This window comes from Pseudochaenichthys georgianus, unplaced genomic scaffold, assembly GCF_902827115.2.
Source record: "Pseudochaenichthys georgianus unplaced genomic scaffold, fPseGeo1.2 scaffold_1135_arrow_ctg1, whole genome shotgun sequence".
Classification (NCBI taxonomy): domain Eukaryota; kingdom Metazoa; phylum Chordata; class Actinopteri; order Perciformes; family Channichthyidae; genus Pseudochaenichthys; species Pseudochaenichthys georgianus.
In genome coordinates this window covers 1-19578 of record NW_027262081.1, presented here as the reverse complement: position 1 = coordinate 19578, position 19578 = coordinate 1, and the positions used below count along the sequence as shown (strand labels likewise).

The 19578-nt window shown below is 51.0% G+C and overlaps 1 protein-coding gene and 1 long non-coding RNA gene across 2 annotated transcripts in view; both read right to left on the bottom strand.

Annotated features, from left to right (window-relative positions):
- Window positions 1-19572, bottom strand: part of LOC117440692 (protein IWS1 homolog) — a gene marked incomplete at its 5' end in the record, with an annotated part of 39418 nt that extends 19846 nt beyond the window's left edge. The window contains 6 exon segments of the mRNA XM_034076929.1: window positions 2067-2164; window positions 2237-2294; window positions 13886-14078; window positions 14989-15054; window positions 19277-19424; window positions 19426-19572. Coding sequence (XP_033932820.1) covers window positions 2067-2164; window positions 2237-2294; window positions 13886-14078; window positions 14989-15054; window positions 19277-19424; window positions 19426-19572 — 710 coding nt within the window.
- On the bottom strand, window positions 9053-10467 carry LOC117440693 (uncharacterized). The gene is made up of 3 exons (XR_004551298.2): window positions 10406-10467; window positions 9301-9383; window positions 9053-9149 (listed from the first exon to the last, which is right to left on the bottom strand). It is a non-coding gene; the product is annotated as an uncharacterized lncRNA (long non-coding RNA).
- Window positions 19573-19578: the final 6 nt, after the last annotated feature.

The following is a 19578-nucleotide window of genomic DNA, read 5'->3' as shown; positions in this document are numbered from 1 at the left end:
GTCTGACTTCACGCTGCACACACAGAACTCTCTTTGAAGTCTGACTTCACGCTGCACACACAGAACACTCGATGCTTTGAAGTCTGACTTCACGCTGCACACACAGAACACTCGATGCTTTGAAGTCTGACTTCACGCTGCACACACAGAACACTCGATGCTTTGAAGTCTGACTTCACGCTGCACACACAGAACACTCTTTGAAGTCTGACTTCACGCTGCACACACAGAACACTCTTTGAAGTCTGACTTCACGCTGCACACACAGAACACTCTTTGAAGTCTGACTTCACGCTGCAAACACAGAACTCTCTTTGAAGTCTGACTTCACGCTGCACACACAGAACTCTCTTTGAAGTCTGACTTCACGCTGCAAACACAGAACTCTCTTTGAAGTCTGACTTCACGCTGCAAACACAGAACTCTCTTTGAAGTCTGACTTCACGCTGCACACACAGAACTCTCTTTGAAGTCTGACTTCACGCTGCAAACACAGAACTCTCGATGCTTTGAAGTCTGACTTCACGCTGCACACACAGAACTCTCTTTGAAGTCTGACTTCACGCTGCACACACAGAACACTCGATGCTTTGAAGTCTGACTTCACGCTGCAAACACAGAACTCTCTTTGAAGTCTGACTTCACGCTGCAAACACAGAACTCTCGATGCTTTGAAGTCTGACTTCACGCTGCACACACAGAACTCTCTTTGAAGTCTGACTTCACGCTGCACACACAGAACACTCGATGCTTTGAAGTCTGACTTCACGCTGCACACACAGAACTCTCTTTGAAGTCTGACTTCACGCTGCACACACAGAACACTCGATGCTTTGAAGTCTGACTTCACGCTGCAAACACAGAACTCTCTTTGAAGTCTGACTTCACGCTGCACACACAGAACTCTCTTTGAAGTCTGACTTCACGCTGCACACACAGAACTCTCTTTGAAGTCTGACTTCACGCTGCAAACACAGAACTCTCTTTGAAGTCTGACTTCACGCTGCACACACAGAACTCTCTTTGAAGTCTGACTTCACGCTGCAAACACAGAACTCTCTTTGAAGTCTGACTTCACGCTGCAAACACAGAACTCTCTTTGAAGTCTGACTTCACGCTGCACACACAGAACTCTCTTTGAAGTCTGACTTCACGCTGCAAACACAGAACTCTCTTTGAAGTCTGACTTCACGCTGCACACACAGAACTCTCTTTGAAGTCTGACTTCACGCTGCACACACAGAACTCTCTTTGAAGTCTGACTTCACGCTGCACACACAGAACACTCTTTGAAGTCTGACTTCACGCTGCACACACAGAACTCTCTTTGAAGTCTGACTTCACGCTGCACACACAGAACTCTCTTTGAAGTCTGACTTCACGCTGCACACACAGAACTCTCTTTGAAGTCTGACTTCACGCTGCACACACAGAACTCTCTTTGAAGTCTGACTTCACGCTGCAAACACAGAACTCTCTTTGAAGTCTGACTTCACGCTGCACACACAGAACTCTCTTTGAAGTCTGACTTCACGCTGCACACACAGAACTCTCTTTGAAGTCTGACTTCACGCTGCAAACACAGAACTCTCTTTGAAGTCTGACTTCACGCTGCACACACAGAACTCTCTTTGAAGTCTGACTTCACGCTGCACACACAGAACTCTCTTTGAAGTCTGACTTCACGCTGCAAACACAGAACTCTCTTTGAAGTCTGACTTCACGCTGCAAACACAGAACTCTCTTTGAAGTCTGACTTCACGCTGCAAACACAGAACTCTCTTTGAAGTCTGACTTCACGCTGCACACACAGAACTCTCTTTGAAGTCTGACTTCACGCTGCACACACAGAACACTCTTTGAAGTCTGACTTCACGCTGCACACACAGAACTCTCTTTGAAGTCTGACTTCACGCTGCACACACAGAACTCTCTTTGAAGTCTGACTTCACGCTGCACACACAGAACTGTTAGATACAGCAGGGGGGCCGTTAGTTACAGCGTGAAGTCAGACTTCACGCTGTAACTAACGGCCCCCTGCTGTGAGATAAATGAAGGGTCCTCACTCCTGCCCGCCGCGGTCCACCCCCTCGTCAGAGTCCGAGTCCTGCTGCTGCTCCTCCTGCGCCTCCTTCTTCTCCTCCAGATCCTCCTGGTTGAACCCCTGCAGGACGACACAGGTTGTTAGTACCCTTCACAAGGTCTGCGCTTCAGCCTGAGCTCAGTCTGGACTCACGGTGAACTCCTCCTCCTCCTCGTCCCCGGACTCTCCGAAGATGTCGGCGATCATCTTCCTGAAACACAGAAGGTTGGCTTTGGCTCAGTGCGTCACGTCTACATTCAAGCTGCCTCTGTGTCAGACACTTCCTCCAATGATACTCACTCCTCCTCCTCGCCCTCTCCCGATTCGCTGTCGCTCCCGAACAGAGCCTTCTCGTCCTTCTTCTCCTCTGTGACCTTTGACCCCTCCTCTTCATCGCTGCTGTCTGAGCCCAGCTCCCTCAGCTTGGCTAACGTGTCGTCATGGCCGTCTCTGTCCGAGTTCTCCTCGTCAGACATCGCCCGACTCCTCTTCGCTGTGAGGAGGCGCAGAGGGAGGAGAGGACATTACAGGAGGCTGTGACATCATCACAGGTGGCTGTGACATCATCACAGGAGGCTGTGACATCATCACAGGAGGCTGTGACATCATCACAGGAGGCTGTGACATCATCACAGGACGCTATGACATCATCATTCACCGTGAGGTCAGGGCTGATTCACATCTACCAGACGGCCCGTCCACACACGCCTCTGCCCATTCACGTTGAACGGACTAGAGCACTTAGTTGGCGTAAAGCGAACTGCTTTAGGCTGGTTTAGGTCCTATCTATCTGAACGCTCTCAGTTTGTACGTGTTAAACGATGAATCTTCCACGCAAACCAAAGTTAGCCATGGAGTGCCACAGGGCTCAGTGCTCGGACCTATTCTGTTCACATTATATATGCTTCCGTTAGGCAATATTATAAGGAATCATTCTGTAAACTTTCATTGTTATGCGGATGATACTCAACTATATTTATCAATCAAGCCTGATGAAATTAATCATCTGAATAAAATTCAAGACTGCCTCAAGGACTTAAAAACGTGGATGACCTTAAACTTTTTGATGTTAAACACGACCAAAACTGAAGTTATTGTACTTGGCCCGAAGAATCTACGAAACAAATTATCTAAAGACATACTAACTATGGATGGCATTAATTTGGCCTCCAGTGAGACTGTAAGGAATCTTGGTGTTATATTTGATCAGGATTTATCCTTTAAACGCCCACATAAAATCAATTTCAAGGACCGCCTACTTCCATCTACGTAACATTGCAGAGATCAGGCATATCTTGCCTCAAAACGATGGAGACACACACACACACACACACACACACACACACACACACACACACACACACTTTCTCCCCTGATGACGATGGGTTAGAGATCTTCCTCACCTGGCTTGTTGGTCTTCTCCTCATCTTCCTCCTCGCTGTCTGACAGGATGGCCTTCTTCCTCTTCACTGCAGAAACACACAAACACAGGTCAATAAACCCTGAGGGGACATTCACCAGGTGAGCTCAGAGGAGAGCACCTGGTGAGCTCAGAGGAGAGCACCAGGTGAGCTCAGAGGAGAGCACCAGGTGAGCTCAGAGGAGAGCACCAGGTGAGCTCAGAGGAGAGCACCAGGTGAGCTCAGAGGAGAGCACCTGGTGAGCTCAGAGGAGAGCACCAGGTGAGCTCAGAGGAGAGCACCAGGTGAGCTCAGAGGAGAGCACCAGGTGAGCTCAGAGGAGAGCACCAGGTGAGCTCAGAGGAGAGCACCAGGTGAGCTCAGAGGAGAGCACCAGGTGAGCTCAGAGGAGAGCACCAGGTGAGCTCAGAGGAGAGCACCAGGTGAGCTCAGAGGAGAGGACCAGGTGAGCTCAGAGGAGAGCACCAGGTGAGCTCAGAGGAGAGCACCAGGTGAGCTCAGAGGAGAGCACCAGGTGAGCTCAGAGGAGAGCACCAGGTGAGCTCAGAGGAGAGGACCAGGTGAGCTCAGAGGAGAGCACCAGGTGAGCTCAGAGGAGAGCACCAGGTGAGCTCAGAGGAGAGCACCAGGTGAGCTCAGAGGAGAGCACCAGGTGAGCTCAGAGGAGAGCACCAGGTGAGCTCAGAGGAGAGGACCAGGTGAGCTCAGAGGAGAGCACCTGGTGAGCTCAGAGGAGAGCACCTGGTGAGCATCAGGTGAGCTCAGAGGAGAGCACCAGGTGAGCACCAGGTGAGCTCAGAGGAGAGCACCACCTGTAGTTCTAAAGATGACCTCACCTGTAGTTCTAAAGATGACCTCACCTGTAGTTCTGACCATGACCTCACCTGTAGTTCTAACCATGACCTCACCTGTAATTCTGACCATGACCTCACCTGTAGTTCTGACCATGACCTCACCTGTAGTTCTGACCATGACCTCACCTGTAGTTCTAACCATGACCTCACCTGTAGTTCTGACCATGACCTCACCTGTAGTTCTAACCATGACCTCACCTGTAGTTCTGACCATGACCTCACCTGTAGTTCTAAAGATGACCTCACCTGTAGTTCTAACCATGACCTCACCTGTAGTTCTAAAGATGACCTCACCTGTAGTTCTAAAGATGACCTCACCTGTAGTTCTAAGATGACCTCATCTGTAGTTCTAAAGATGACCTCACCTGTAGTTCTGACCATCACCTCACCTGTAGTTCTAAAGATGACCTCACCTGTAGTTCTGACCATGACCTCACCTGTAGTTCTAAAGATGACCTCACCTGTAGTTCTGACCATGACCTCACCTGTAGTTCTAACCATGACCTCACCTGTAGTTCTAAAGATGACCTCACCTGTAGTTCTGACCATGACCTCACCTGTAGTTATGACCATACCTCACCTGTAGTTCTAAAAGATGACCTCACCTGTAGTTCTAACCATGACCTCACCTGTAGTTCTAACCATGACCTCACCTGTAGTTCTGACCATGACCTCCCTGTAGTTCTGACCATGACCTCACCTGTAGTTCTAACCATGACCTCACCTGTAGTTCTGACAATGACCTCACCTGTAGTTCTGACCATGACCTCACCTGTAGTTCTGACCATGACCTCACCTGTAGTTCTAACCATGAACCTCACCTGTAGTTCTGACCATGACCTCACCTGTAGTTCTAACCATGACTCACCTGTAGTTCTGACCATGACCCTCACCTGTAGTTCTAACCATGACCTCACCTGTAGTTCTAAAGATGACCTCACCTGTAGTTCTAAAGATGACCTCACCTGTAGTTCTAACCATGACCTCACCTGTAGTTCTAAAGATGACCTCATGTAGTTCTAAAGATGACCTCACCTGTAGTTCTAAAGATGACCTCACCTGTAGTTCTAAAGATGACCTCACCTGTAGTTCTAACCATGACCCTCACCTGTAGTTCTAACCATGACCTCACCTGTAGTTCTAAAGATGACCTCACCTGTAGTTCTAAAGATGACCTAACCTGTAGTTATGACCACTGACCTCACCTGTAGTTCTAAGATGACCTCACCTGTAGTTCTAAAGATGACCTCACCTGTAGTTCTAACCAGGACCTCACCTGTAGTTCTAAAGATGACCTCACCTGTAGTTCTGACCATGACCTCACCTGTAGTTCTGACCATGACCTCACCTGTAGTTCTGACCATGACCTCACCTGTAGTTCTAAACATGACCTCACCTGTAGTTCTAACCATGACCTCACCTGTAGTTCTAAACATGACCTCACCTGTAGTTCTAAAGATGACCTCACCTGTAGTTCTAACCATGACCTCACCTGTAGTTCTAAACATGACCTCACCTGTAGTTCTAACCATGACCTCACCTGTAGTTCTGACCATGACCTCACCTGTAGTTCTGACCATGACCTCACCTGTAGTTCTAACCATGACCTCACCTGTAGTTCTAAACATGACCTCACCTGTAGTTCTAACCATGACCTCACCTGTAGTTCTAAAGATGACCTCACCTGTAGTTCTAAAGATGACCTCACCTGTAGTTCTAACCATGACCTCACCTGTAGTTCTGACCATGACCTCACCTGTAGTTCTAACCATGACCTCACCTGTAGTTCTGACCATGACCTCACCTGTAGTTCTAACCATGACCTCACCTGTAGTTCTAAAGATGACCTCACCTGTAGTTCTAACCATGACCTCACCTGTAGTTCTAAAGATGACCTCACCTGTAGTTCTAACCATGACCTCACCTGTAGTTCTAAAGATGACCTCACCTGTAGTTCTAACCATGACCTCACCTGTAGTTCTGACCATGACCTCACCTGTAGTTCTAAAGATGACCTCACCTGTAGTTCTGACCATGACCTCACCTGTAGTTCTAACCATGACCTCACCTGTAGTTCTGACCATGACCTCACCTGTAGTTCTAAAGATGACCTCACCTGTAGTTCTAAAGATGACCTCACCTGTATTTCTGACCATGACCTCACCTGTAGTTCTAACCATGACCTCACCTGTAGTTCTAAAGATGACCTCACCTGTAGTTCTGACCATGACCTCACCTGTAGTTCTAACATGACCTCACCTGTAGTTCTAACCCATGACCTCACCTGTAGTTCTAAACATGCCTCACCTGTAGTTCTAAGATGACCTCACCTGTAGTTCTAAAGATGACCTCACCTGTAGTTCTAAAGATGACCTCACCTGTAGTTCTGACCATGACCCACCTGTAGTTCTAAAGATGACCTCACCTGTAGTTCTGACCATGACCTCACCTGTAGTTCTAAAGATGACCTCACCTGTAGTTCTGACCATGACCTCACCTGTAGTTCTGACCATGACCTCCCTGTAGTTCTGACCATGACCTCACCTGTAGTTCTGACCATGACCTCACCTGTAGTTCTGACCATGACCTCAGGGATGTGTGAGAGGAGAGGATCTAAGTTCTCCAAAGTCAGTGGGAGCGCTGACGCAGATTCCACTGAATGTTCCTCTACGGAGGGGCCCGAAGATCCTCTTCGGACCGGGTCCGTGCCCAATCCTCTTCGTAACCGGTCCGTGGGGCCCAAGAGGATCCTCTTCGGAACCGGGTCCGTGGGGCCCAAGAGGATCCTCTTCGGAACCGGGTCCGTGGGGCCCAAGAGGATCCTCTTCGGAACCGGGTCCGTGGGGCCCAAGAGGATCCTCTTCGGAACCGGGTCCGTGGGGCCGAAGAGGATCCTCTTCGGAACCGGGTCCGTGGGGCCGAAGAGGATCCTCTTCGGAACCGGGTCCGTGGGGCCCAAGAGGATCCTCTTCGGAACCGGGTCCGTGGGGCCCAAGAGGATCCTCTTCGGAACCGGGTCCGTGGGGCCCAAGAGTCCTCTTCGGAACCGGTCCGTGGGGCCCAAGAGGATCCTCTTCGGAACCGGGTCCGTGGGCCCAAGAGGATCCTCTTCGGAACCGGGTCCGTGGGGCCCAAGGATCCTCTTCGGAACCGGGTCCGTGGGGCCCAAGAGGATCCTCTTCGGAACCGGGTCCGTGGGGCCGAAGATCCTCTTCGGAACCGGGTCCGTGGGGCCGAAGAGGATCCTCTTTCGGAACCGGGTCCGTGGGGCCGAGAGAGGATCCTCTTCGGAACCGGTTCCCGTGGGGCCGAAGAGGATCCTCTTCGGAACCGGGTCCGTGGGCCCAAGAGGATCCTCTCGGAACCGGGTCCGTGGGGCCCAAGAGGATCCTCTTCGGAACCGCGGTCCGTGGGGCCCAAGAGGATCCTCTTCGGAACCGGGTCCGTGGGGCCCAAGAGGATCCTCTCGGAACCGGGTCCGTGGGCCGAAGAGGATCCTCGGAACGGGTCCGTGGGGCCGAGAGGATCCTCTTCGGAACCGGTCCGTGGGCCGAAGGATCCTTTCGGAACCGGGTCCGTGGGGCCCAGAGGATCCTCTTCGGAACCGGGTCCGTGGGCCCAAGAGGATCCTCTTCGGACCGGGTCCGTGGGGCCGAAGAGGATCCTCTTCGGAACCGGGTCCGTGGGGCCGAAGAGGATCCTCTTCGGACGGGTCCGTGGGGCCGAAGGATCCTCTCGGAACCGGGTCCGTGGGCCCAAGAGGATCCTCTTCGGAACCGGGTCCGTGGGGCCCAAGAGGATCCTCTTCGGAACCGGGTCCGTGGGGCCCAAGAGGATCCTCTTCGGAACCGGGTCCGTGGGGCCCAAGATCCTCTTCGGAACCGGGTCCGTGGGGCCCAAGAGGATCCTCTTCGGAACCGGGTCCGTGGGGCCGAAGAGGATCCTCTTCGGAACCGGGTCCGTGGGGCCGAAGAGGATCCTCTTCGGAACCGGGTCCGTGGGGCCGAAGAGGATCCTCTTCGGACCGGGTCCGTGGGGCCGAAGAGGATCCTCTTCGGAACCGGGTCCGTGGGGCCCAGAGAGATCCTCTTCGAACCGGGTCCGTGGGGCCCAAGAGGATCCTCTTCGGAACCGGGTCCGTGGGGCCCAAGAGGATCCTCTTCGGAACCGGGTCCGTGGGCCCAAGAGGATCCTCTTCGGAACCGGGTCCGTGGGGCCCAAGAGGATCCTCTTCGGAACCGGGTCCGTGGGGCCGAAGAGGATCCTCTTCGGAACCGGGTCCGTGGGGCCGAAGAGGATCCTCTTCGGAACCGGGTCCGTGGGGCCGAAGAGGATCCTCTTCGGAACCGGGTCCGTGGGGCTGAAGAGGATCCTCTTCGGAACCGGGTCCGTGGGCCTAAGAGGATCCTCGCAGGGCGACGCTGAGCCCTCCGGGGACAGCCAACAGGACATGAAAGCGCGGTGACTATTTTTGTAAATATCGTAGATACATATTGGTTTTGGTGCTTTGAAGTATTTCCGGTCTTCCTCAAAGTCACCAAGACATGAAACAAACGCATCACTGCGGGTTGTGAAGACATTACTGAGTGACGTCCCTGCAGCTATGCTGATCGCTCAGCTCGCCTCTGCCCTGTCTGCGCGTGTAATCAGTAATGGAGTCACCTCCTGCAGGATGCGCAGCAGCTCTCCTCGGATCCTCAGAGCAGGGAGGATTTATCTGGAAGAGGACTGATCCACTCTTTGATGGCCGACATCACGCCGCTGTCGATGAACGTCTCCTTCAAGTCCTGTCTGAGGGAAACACGGCAGGTCAGCGAGTGCTGCTGCTGCTGCGTCGTTATACTCAAACAGATTATTCAGTCTATGTTGTTAAACCCATTCTACATCACATGAACACAGAGAGGGGGCTTCACCGCAGGACACGGGTTTCACGAGCTCTTACTTCCTCAGGTGCAGGATCACGTGCGGCAGCAGCGTGAGTTTCTTTAACGCCGGCTTCTTCAGAGCGTTCAGATTGCGGTCCTCCTGTCAGAGAGAAACACGGTCAGTATCACGGGAGGCTCTTATTGTGGCGGGAGGGGCTTTTATTGTGGCGGGGAGGGGCTTTTATTGTGGCGGGGGAGGGGCTTTTATTGTGGCGGTAGGGGCTTTTATTGTGGGGGGAGGGGCTTTTATTGTGGCGGGGAGGGGCTTTTATTGTGGCGGAGAGGGGCTTTAACTGTGGCGGAGAGGGGCTTTAATTGTGGCGGTTGAGGGGCTTTTATTGTGGCGGTTGAGGGGCTTTAACTGTGGCGGTTGAGGGGCTTAATTGTGGCGGGGAGGGGCTTTAATTGTGGCGGGGAGGGGCTTTATTGTGGCGGGGGGGCTTTTATTGTGGCGGTTGAGGGGCTTTAATTGTGGCGGTTGAGGGGCTTTATTGTGGCGGGAGGGGCTTTTATTGTGGCGGGAGGGGCTTTTATTGTGGCGGGGGAGGGGCTTTTATTGTGGCGGAGAGGGCTTTAACTGTGGCGGGAGGGGCTTTAATGTGGCGGTTGAGGGGCTTTTATTGTGGCGGTTGAGGGGCTTTAACTGTGGCGAGGAGGGGCTTTTATTGTGGCGGTTGAGGGGCTTTTATTGTGGCGGTTGAGGGGCTTTTATTGTGGCGGTTGAGGGCTTTATGTGGCGGTTGAGGGGCTTTAATTGTGGCGGGGAGGGGCTTTAATTGTGGCGGGGAGGGGCTTTAATTGTGGCGGGGAGGGGCTTTTTTGTGGCGGTTGAGGGGCTTTTATTGTGGCGGTTGAGGGGCTTTTATTGTGGCGGGGAGGGGCTTTTATGTTGGCGGGAGGGGCTTTTATTGTGGTGGGGGAGGGCTTTTATTGTGGCGGGGCGCAGAGAGAGGAGAGGGCTTTTATTGTGGCGGGGAGGGGCTTTAATTGGGGCGGGAGGGGCTTTAATTGTGGCGGGAGGCCTTAATTGTGGCGGGAGGGGCTTTTATGTGGCGGGGAGGGGCTTTAATTGTGGCGGGAGGGGCTTTAATTGTGGCGGGCAGCTCTTATTGTGGCGGGTACCTCGGCGGCCTCGTTCATCTTGCTGATCATGGCGCTGACCACGTCGTCGGCGTCGCTGATGAAACGTTCCTCCGTCACGGTTTCTGCGCTTCCGGCTGTTTCAACGCCTTCCTCTTCGCCAGCAATGACGTCGAAGTCTGACATCATGCTCATGCTGCAAACACAGAACACTCTTTGAAGTCTGACTTCACGCTGCACACACAGAACTCTCTTTGAAGTCTGACTTCACGCTGCACACACAGAACTCTCTTTGAAGTCTGACTTCACGCTGCACACACAGAACTCTCTTTGAAGTCTGACTTCACGCTGCACACCAGACTCTCTTTGAAGTCTGACTTCACGCTGCAAACACAGAACTCTCTTGAAGTCTGACTTCACGCTGCAAACACAGACTCTCGATGCTTTGAAGTCTGACTTCACGCTGCACACAAGAACTCTTTTGAAGTCTGACTTCACGCTGCACACACAGAAACACTCGATGCTTTGAAGTCTGACTTCACGCTGCACACACAGAACACTCTTTGAAGTCTGACTTCACGCTGCACACACAGAACACTCGATGCTTTGAAGTCTGACTCACGCTGCACACACAGAACTCTCTTTGAAGTCTGACTTCACGCTGCACACACAGAACACTCGATGCTTTGAAGTCTGACTTCACGCTGCAAACACAGAACTCTCTTTGAAGTTGACTTCACGCTGCACAACAGAAACTCTCTTTGAAGTCTGACTTCACGCTGCACCACAGAACTCTCTTTGAAGTCTGACTTCACGCTGCACACACAGAACTCTCTTTGAAGTCTGACTCACGCTGCACACACAAGAACTCTCTTTGAAGTCTGACTTCACGCTGCAAACACAGAACTCTCTTTGAAGTCTGACTTCACGCTGCACACACAGAACTCTCTTTGAAGTCTGACTTCACGCTGCACACACAGAACTCTCTTGAAGTCTGACTTCACGCTGCACACACAGAACTCTCTTTGAAGTCTGACTTCACGCTGCACACACAGAACTCTCTTTGAAGTCTGACTTCACGCTGCACACACAGAACTCTCTTTGAAGTCTGACTTCACGCTGCACACACAGAACACTCGATGCTTTGAAGTCTGACTTCACGCTGCACACAGAACTCTCTTTGAAGTCTGACTTCACGCTGCACACACAGAACACTCGATGCTTTGAAGTCTGACTTCACGCTGCACACACAGAACACTCGATGCTTTGAAGTCTGACTTCACGCTGCACACACAGAACACTCGATGCTTGAAGTCTGACTTCACGCTGCACACAAGAACACTCTTTGAAGTCTGACTTCACGCTGCACACACAGAACACTCTTTGAAGTCTGACTTCACGCTGCACCACAGAACACTCTTTGAAGTCTGACTTCACGCTGCAAACACAGAACTCTCTTTGAAGTCTGACTTCACGCTGCACACACAGAACTCTCTTTGAAGTCTGACTTCACGCTGCAAACACAGAACTCTCTTTGAAGTCTGACTTCACGCTGCAAACACAGAACTCTCTTTGAAGTCTGACTTCACGCTGCACACACAGAACTCTCTTTGAAGTCTGACTTCACGCTGCAAACACAGAACTCTCGATGTTTGAAGTCTGACTTCACGCTGCACACACAGAACTCTCTTTGAAGTCTGACTTCACGCTGCACACCAGAACTCATCTTGAAGTCTGACTTCACGCTGCACACACAGACTCTCTTTGAAGTCTGACTTCACGCTGCAACACACAGAACTCTCGATGCTTTGAAGTCTGACTTCACGCTGCACACACAGAACTCTCTTTGAAGTCTGACTTCACGCTGCACACACCAGAACACTCGATGCTTTGAAGTCTGACTTCACGCTGCACACACAGAACTCTCTTTGAAGTCTGACTTCACGCTGCACACACAGAACACTCGATGCTTTGAAGTCTGACTTCACGCTGCAAACACAGAACTCTCTTTGAAGTCTGACTTCACGCTGCACACACAGAACTCTCTTTGAAGTCTGACTTCACGCTGCACACACAGAACTCTCTTTGAAGTCTGACTTCACGCTGCAAACACAGAACTCTCTTTGAAGTCTGACTTCACGCTGCACACACAGAACTCTCTTTGAAGTCTGACTTCACGCTGCACACACAGAACTCTCTTTGAAGTCTGACTTCACGCTGCAAACACAGAACTCTCTTTGAAGTCTGACTTCACGCTGCAAACACAGAACTCTCTTTGAAGTCTGACTTCACGCTGCAAACACAGAACTCTCTTTGAAGTCTGACTTCACGCTGCACACACAGAACTCTCTTTGAAGTCTGACTTCACGCTGCACACACAGAACACTCTTTGAAGTCTGACTTCACGCTGCACACACAGAACTCTCTTTGAAGTCTGACTTCACGCTGCACACACAGAACTCTCTTTGAAGTCTGACTTCACGCTGCACACACAGAACTCTCTTTGAAGTCTGACTTCACGCTGCACACACAGAAACTCTCTTTGAAGTCTGACTTCACGCTGCACACACAGAACTCTCTTTGAAGTCTGACTTCACGCTGCAAACACAGAACTCTCTTTGAAGTCTGACTTCACGCTGCACACACAGAACTCTCTTTGAAGTCTGACTTCACGCTGCACACACAGAACTCTCTTTGAAGTCTGACTTCACGCTGCAAACACAGAACTCTCTTTGAAGTCTGACTTCACGCTGCACACACAGAACTCTCTTTGAAGTCTGACTTCACGCTGCACACACAGAACTCTCTTTGAAGTCTGACTTCACGCTGCAAACACAGAACTCTCTTTGAAGTCTGACTTCACGCTGCACACACAGAACTCTCTTTGAAGTCTGACTTCACGCTGCAAACACAGAACTCTCTTTGAAGTCTGACTTCACGCTGCACACACAGAACACTCTTTGAAGTCTGACTTCACGCTGCACACACAGAACTCTCTTTGAAGTCTGACTTCACGCTGCACACACAGAACTCTCTTTGAAGTCTGACTTCACGCTGCACACACAGAACTCTCTTTGAAGTCTGACTTCACGCTGCACACACAGAACTGTTAGATACAGCAGGGGGCCGTTAGTTACAGCGTGAAGTCAGACTTCACGCTGTAACTAACGGCCCCCTGCTGTGAGATAAATGAAGGGTCCTCACTCCTGCCCGCCGCGGTCCACCCCCTCGTCAGAGTCCGAGTCCTGCTGCTGCTCCTCCTGCGCCTCCTTCTTCTCCTCCAGATCCTCCTGGTTGAACCCCTGCAGGACGACACAGGTTGTTAGTACCCTTCACAAGGTCTGCGCTTCAGCCTGAGCTCAGTCTGGACTCACGGTGAACTCCTCCTCCTCCTCGTCCCCGGACCTCTCCGAAGATGTCGGCGATCATCTTCCTGAAACACAGAAGGTTGGCTTTGGCTCAGTGCGTCACGTCTACATTCAAGCTGCCTCTGTGTCAGACACTTCCTCCAATGATACTCACTCCTCCTCCTCGCCCTCTCCCGATTCGCTGTCGCTCCCGAACAGAGCCTTCTCGTCCTTCTTCTCCTCTGTGACCTTTGACCCCTCCTCTTCATCGCTGCTGTCTGAGCCCAGCTCCCTCAGCTTGGCTAACGTGTCGTCATGGCCGTCTCTGTCCGAGTTCTCCTCGTCAGACATCGCCCGACTCCTCTTCGCTGTGAGGAGGCGCAGAGGGAGGAGAGGACATTACAGGAGGCTGTGACATCATCACAGGTGGCTGTGACATCATCACAGGAGGCTGTGACATCATCACAGGAGGCTGTGACATCATCACAGGAGGCTGTGACATCATCACAGGACGCTATGACATCATCATTCACCGTGAGGTCAGGGCTGATTCACATCTACCAGACGGCCCGTCCACACACGCCTCTGCCCATTCACGTTGAACGGACTAGAGCACTTAGTTGGCGTAAAGCGAACTGCTTTAGGCTGGTTTAGGTCCTATCTATCTGAACGCTCTCAGTTTGTACGTGTTAACGATGAATCTTCCACGCAAACCAAAGTTAGCCATGGAGTGCCACAGGGCTCAGTGCTCGGACCTATTCTGTTCACATTATATATGCTTCCGTTAGGCAATATTATAAGGAATCATTCTGTAAACTTTCATTGTTATGCGGATGATACTCAACTATATTTATCAATCAAGCCTGATGAAATTAATCATCTGAATAAAATTCAAGACTGCCTCAAGGACTTAAAAACGTGGATGACCTTAAACTTTTTGATGTTAAACACGACCAAAACTGAAGTTATTGTACTTGGCCCGAAGAATCTACGAAACAAATTATCTAAAGACATACTAACTATGGATGGCATTAATTTGGCCTCCAGTGAGACTGTAAGGAATCTTGGTGTTATATTTGATCAGGATTTATCCTTTAACGCCCACATAAAATCAATTTCAAGGACCGCCTACTTCCATCTACGTAACATTGCAGAGATCAGGCATATCTTGCCTCAAAACGATGGAGACACACACACACACACACACACACACACACACACACACACACACACACACGGTTTCTCCCCTGATGACGATGGGTTAGAGATCTTCCTCACCTGGCTTGTTGGTCTTCTCCTCATCTTCCTCCTCGCTGTCTGACAGGATGGCCTTCTTCCTCTTCACTGCAGAAACACACAAACACAGGTCAATAAACCCTGAAGGGACATTCACCAGGTGAGCTCAGAGGAGAGCACCTGGTGAGCTCAGAGGAGAGCACCAGGTGAGCTCAGAGGAGAGCACCAGGTGAGCTCAGAGGAGAGCACCTGGTGAGCTCAGAGGAGAGCACCAGGTGAGCTCAGAGGAGAGCACCTGGTGAGCTCAGAGGAGAGCACCAGGTGAGCTCAGAGGAGAGCACCAGGTGAGCTCAGAGGAGAGCACCAGGTGAGCTCAGAGGAGAGCACCAGGTGAGCTCAGAGGAGAGCACCAGGTGAGCTCAGAGGAGAGCACCAGGTGAGCTCAGAGGAGAGCACCTGGTGAGCTCAGAGGAGAGCACCAGGTGAGCTCAGAGGAGAGGACCAGGTGAGCTCAGAGGAGAGCACCAGGTGAGCTCAGAGGAGAGCACCAGGTGAGCTCAGAGGAGAGCACCAGGTGAGCTCAGAGGAGAGCACCAGGTGAGCTCAGAGGAGAGGACCAGGTGAGCTCAGAGGAGAGCACCAGGTGAGCTCAGAGGAGAGGACCAGGTGAGCTCAGAGGAGAGCACCAGGTGAGCTCAGAGGAGAGCACCAGGTGAGCTCAGAGGAGAGCACCAGGTGAGCTCAGAGGAGAGGACCAGGTGAGCTCAGAGGAGAGCACCTGGTGAGCTCAGAGGAGAGCACCAGGTGAGCATCAGGTGAGCTCAGAGGAGAGCACCAGGTGAGCACCAGGTGAGCTCAGAGGAGAGCACCACCTGTAGTTCTAAAGATGACCTCACCTGTAGTTCTAAAGATGACCTCACCTGTAGTTCTGACCATGACCTCACCTGTAGTTCTAACCATGACCTCACCTGTAATTCTGACCATGACCTCACCTGTAGTTCTGACCATGACCTCACCTGTAGTTCTGACCGTGACCTCACCTGTAGTTCTAACCATGACCTCACCTGTAGTTCTGACCATGACCTCACCTGTAGTTCTAACCATGACCTCACCTGTAGTTCTGACCATGACCTCACCTGTAGTTCTAAAGATGACCTCACCTGTAGTTCTAACCATGACCTCACCTGTAGTTCTAAAGATGACCTCACCTGTAGTTCTAAAGATGACCTCACCTGTAGTTCTAAAGATGACCTCATCTGTAGTTCTAAAGATGACCTCACCTGTAGTTCTGACCATCACCTCACCTGTAGTTCTAAAGATGACCTCACCTGTAGTTCTAACCATGACCTCACCTGTAGTTCTAAAGATGACCTCACCTGTAGTTCTGACCATGACCTCACCTGTAGTTCTAACCATGACCTCACCTGTAGTTCTAAAGATGACCTCACCTGTAGTTCTGACCATGACCTCACCTGTAGTTATGACCATGACCTCACCTGTAGTTCTAAAGATGACCTCACCTGTAGTTCTAACCATGACCTCACCTGTAGTTCTAACCATGACCTCACCTGTAGTTCTGACCATGACCTCACCTGTAGTTCTGACCATGACCTCACCTGTAGTTCTAACCATGACCTCACCTGTAGTTCTGACCATGACCTCACCTGTAGTTCTGACCATGACCTCACCTGTAGTTCTGACCATGACCTCACCTGTAGTTCTAACCATGACCTCACCTGTAGTTCTGACCATGACCTCACCTGTAGTTCTAACCATGACCTCACCTGTAGTTCTGACCATGACCTCACCTGTAGTTCTAACCATGACCTCACCTGTAGTTCTAAAGATGACCTCACCTGTAGTTCTAAAGATGACCTCACCTGTAGTTCTAACCATGACCTCACCTGTAGTTCTAAAGATGACCTCACCTGTAGTTCTAAAGATGACCTCACCTGTAGTTCTAAAGATGACCTCACCTGTAGTTCTAAAGATGACCTCACCTGTAGTTCTAACCATGACCTCACCTGTAGTTCTAACCATGACCTCACCTGTAGTTCTAAAGATGACCTCACCTGTAGTTCTAAAGATGACCTCACCTGTAGTTATGACCATGACCTCACCTGTAGTTCTAAAGATGACCTCACCTGTAGTTCTAAAGATGACCTCACCTGTAGTTCTAACCATGACCTCACCTGTAGTTCTAAAGATGACCTCACCTGTAGTTCTGACCATGACCTCACCTGTAGTTCTGACCATGACCTCACCTGTAGTTCTGACCATGACCTCACCTGTAGTTCTAAACATGACCTCACCTGTAGTTCTAACCATGACCTCACCTGTAGTTCTAAACATGACCTCACCTGTAGTTCTAAAGATGACCTCACCTGTAGTTCTAACCATGACCTCACCTGTAGTTCTAAACATGACCTCACCTGTAGTTCTAACCATGACCTCACCTGTAGTTCTGACCATGACCTCACCTGTAGTTCTGACCATGACCTCACCTGTAGTTCTGACCATGACCTCACCTGTAGTTCTAAACATGACCTCACCTGTAGTTCTAACCATGACCTCACCTGTAGTTCTAAAGATGACCTCACCTGTAGTTCTAAAGATGACCTCACCTGTAGTTCTGACCATGACCTCACCTGTAGTTCTGACCATGACCTCACCTGTAGTTCTAACCATGACCTCACCTGTAGTTCTGACCATGACCTCACCTGTAGTTCTAACCATGACCTCACCTGTAGTTCTAAAGATGACCTCACCTGTAGTTCTAACCATGACCTCACCTGTAGTTCTAAAGATGACCTCACCTGTAGTTCTAACCATGACCTCACCTGTAGTTCTAAAGATGACCTCACCTGTAGTTCTAACCATGACCTCACCTGTAGTTATGACCATGACCTCACCTGTAGTTCTAAAGATGACCTCACCTGTAGTTATGACCATGACCTCACCTGTAGTTCTAAAGATGACCTCACCTGTAGTTCTGACCATGACCTCACCTGTAGTTCTAAAGATGACCTCACCTGTAGTTCTAAAGATGACCTCACCTGTAGTTCTGACCATGACCTCACCTGTAGTTCTAACCATGACCTCACCTGTAGTTCTAAAGATGACCTCACCTGTAGTTCTGACCATGACCTCACCTGTAGTTCTAAACATGACCTCACCTGTAGTTCTAACCATGACCTCACCTGTAGTTCTAAACATGACCTCACCTGTAGTTCTAAAGATGACCTCACCTGTAGTTCTAAAGATGACCTCACCTGTAGTTCTAAAGATGACCTCACCTGTAGTTCTGACCATGACCTCACCTGTAGTTCTAAAGATGACCTCACCTGTAGTTCTGACCATGACCTCACCTGTAGTTCTAAAGATGACCTCACCTGTAGTTCTGACCATGACCTCACCTGTAGTTCTGACCATGACCTCACCTGTAGTTCTGACCATGACCTCACCTGTAGTTCTGACCATGACCTCACCTGTAGTTCTGACCATGACCTCAGGGATGTGTGAGAGGAGAGGATCTAAGTTCTCCAAGAAGTCAGTGGGAGCGCTGACGCAGATTCCCACTGAATGTTCCTCTACGGAGCTCTGTATTATTCTGGCTCTTCTGCTCCACATTCCACACACTTTCTTTCAAGATAAGATCCGATCTTCCTATTCCAATCCTAAAACACTATTTTCCATCTTCTCCACCCTCCTGGACCCCCCCCAAAGCCCCTCCCCCCTCCTGGACCCCCCCCAAAGCCCCTCCCCCCTCCTGGACCCCCCCAAAGCCCCTCCCCCCTCCTGGACCCCCCCAAAGCCCCTCCCCCCTCCTGGACCCCCCCAAAGCCCCTCCCCCCTCCTGGACCCCCCCCTCCTCATCCTGTTGGACCTGTCTGCTGCATTCCACACGGTGAACCATCAGATCCTCCTTCAGGCTCTGCACCTTCCCTCCTCCCCTCAAACCTCAAAGACCGCACCTACAGGGTCACTTGGAGAGGGTCCGAGTCCGACCCTTGTGAATTAACTACAGGGGTCCCTCAGGGCTCTGTCCTCGGTCCCCTCCTCTTCGGTTGTGTCTTCCTGGTCGAACGCACTTACTGTGAGTCGCTCTGGAGAAAAGCCTCAGCTAAATGCAAAGTAATGTAAATGACTCACGACTCTTGAACTATTATCTACTTCCTGTTGTACTCAGTCGTGCGTTGGTGAAGGTTTTCTTTGTAATCACAAAGCTGTGTTTCTTGGAAAGCATATCGTTTTGTTTTTATCCGTGTTCCGTTTGTGAAGCACGTCTCTCTCAATAAAGTTAGATTTGAATAACAGATCAGAGGGTTACCTGGCTTCTCGTCTTCGCTGTCGTCTTTCTGCGGCTCGCCATCGCTTCCTGCTGCTGCGGCCTTCTTCTGCTTGCCCTCCTCCTCGTCCTCCTCGCTGTCAGACCGCATGGCAGCCTTCCACTTCCCCCCCCCTCCCTCCTGCTGGGTGCCCCCCCCCCTCCCCCGAGTCTATCTGCGCCGCCTCGCGTTTCGCAGGCGTCTCTGTTTCAGAGTCACTGTGGTGTTTGTCGTTCTCCGAGTCGCTGTCTGCTTTCTTCCTCTCCTCCTCCTCCTTCTTCTTCTTGCCCTCCTCTTCCTCCTC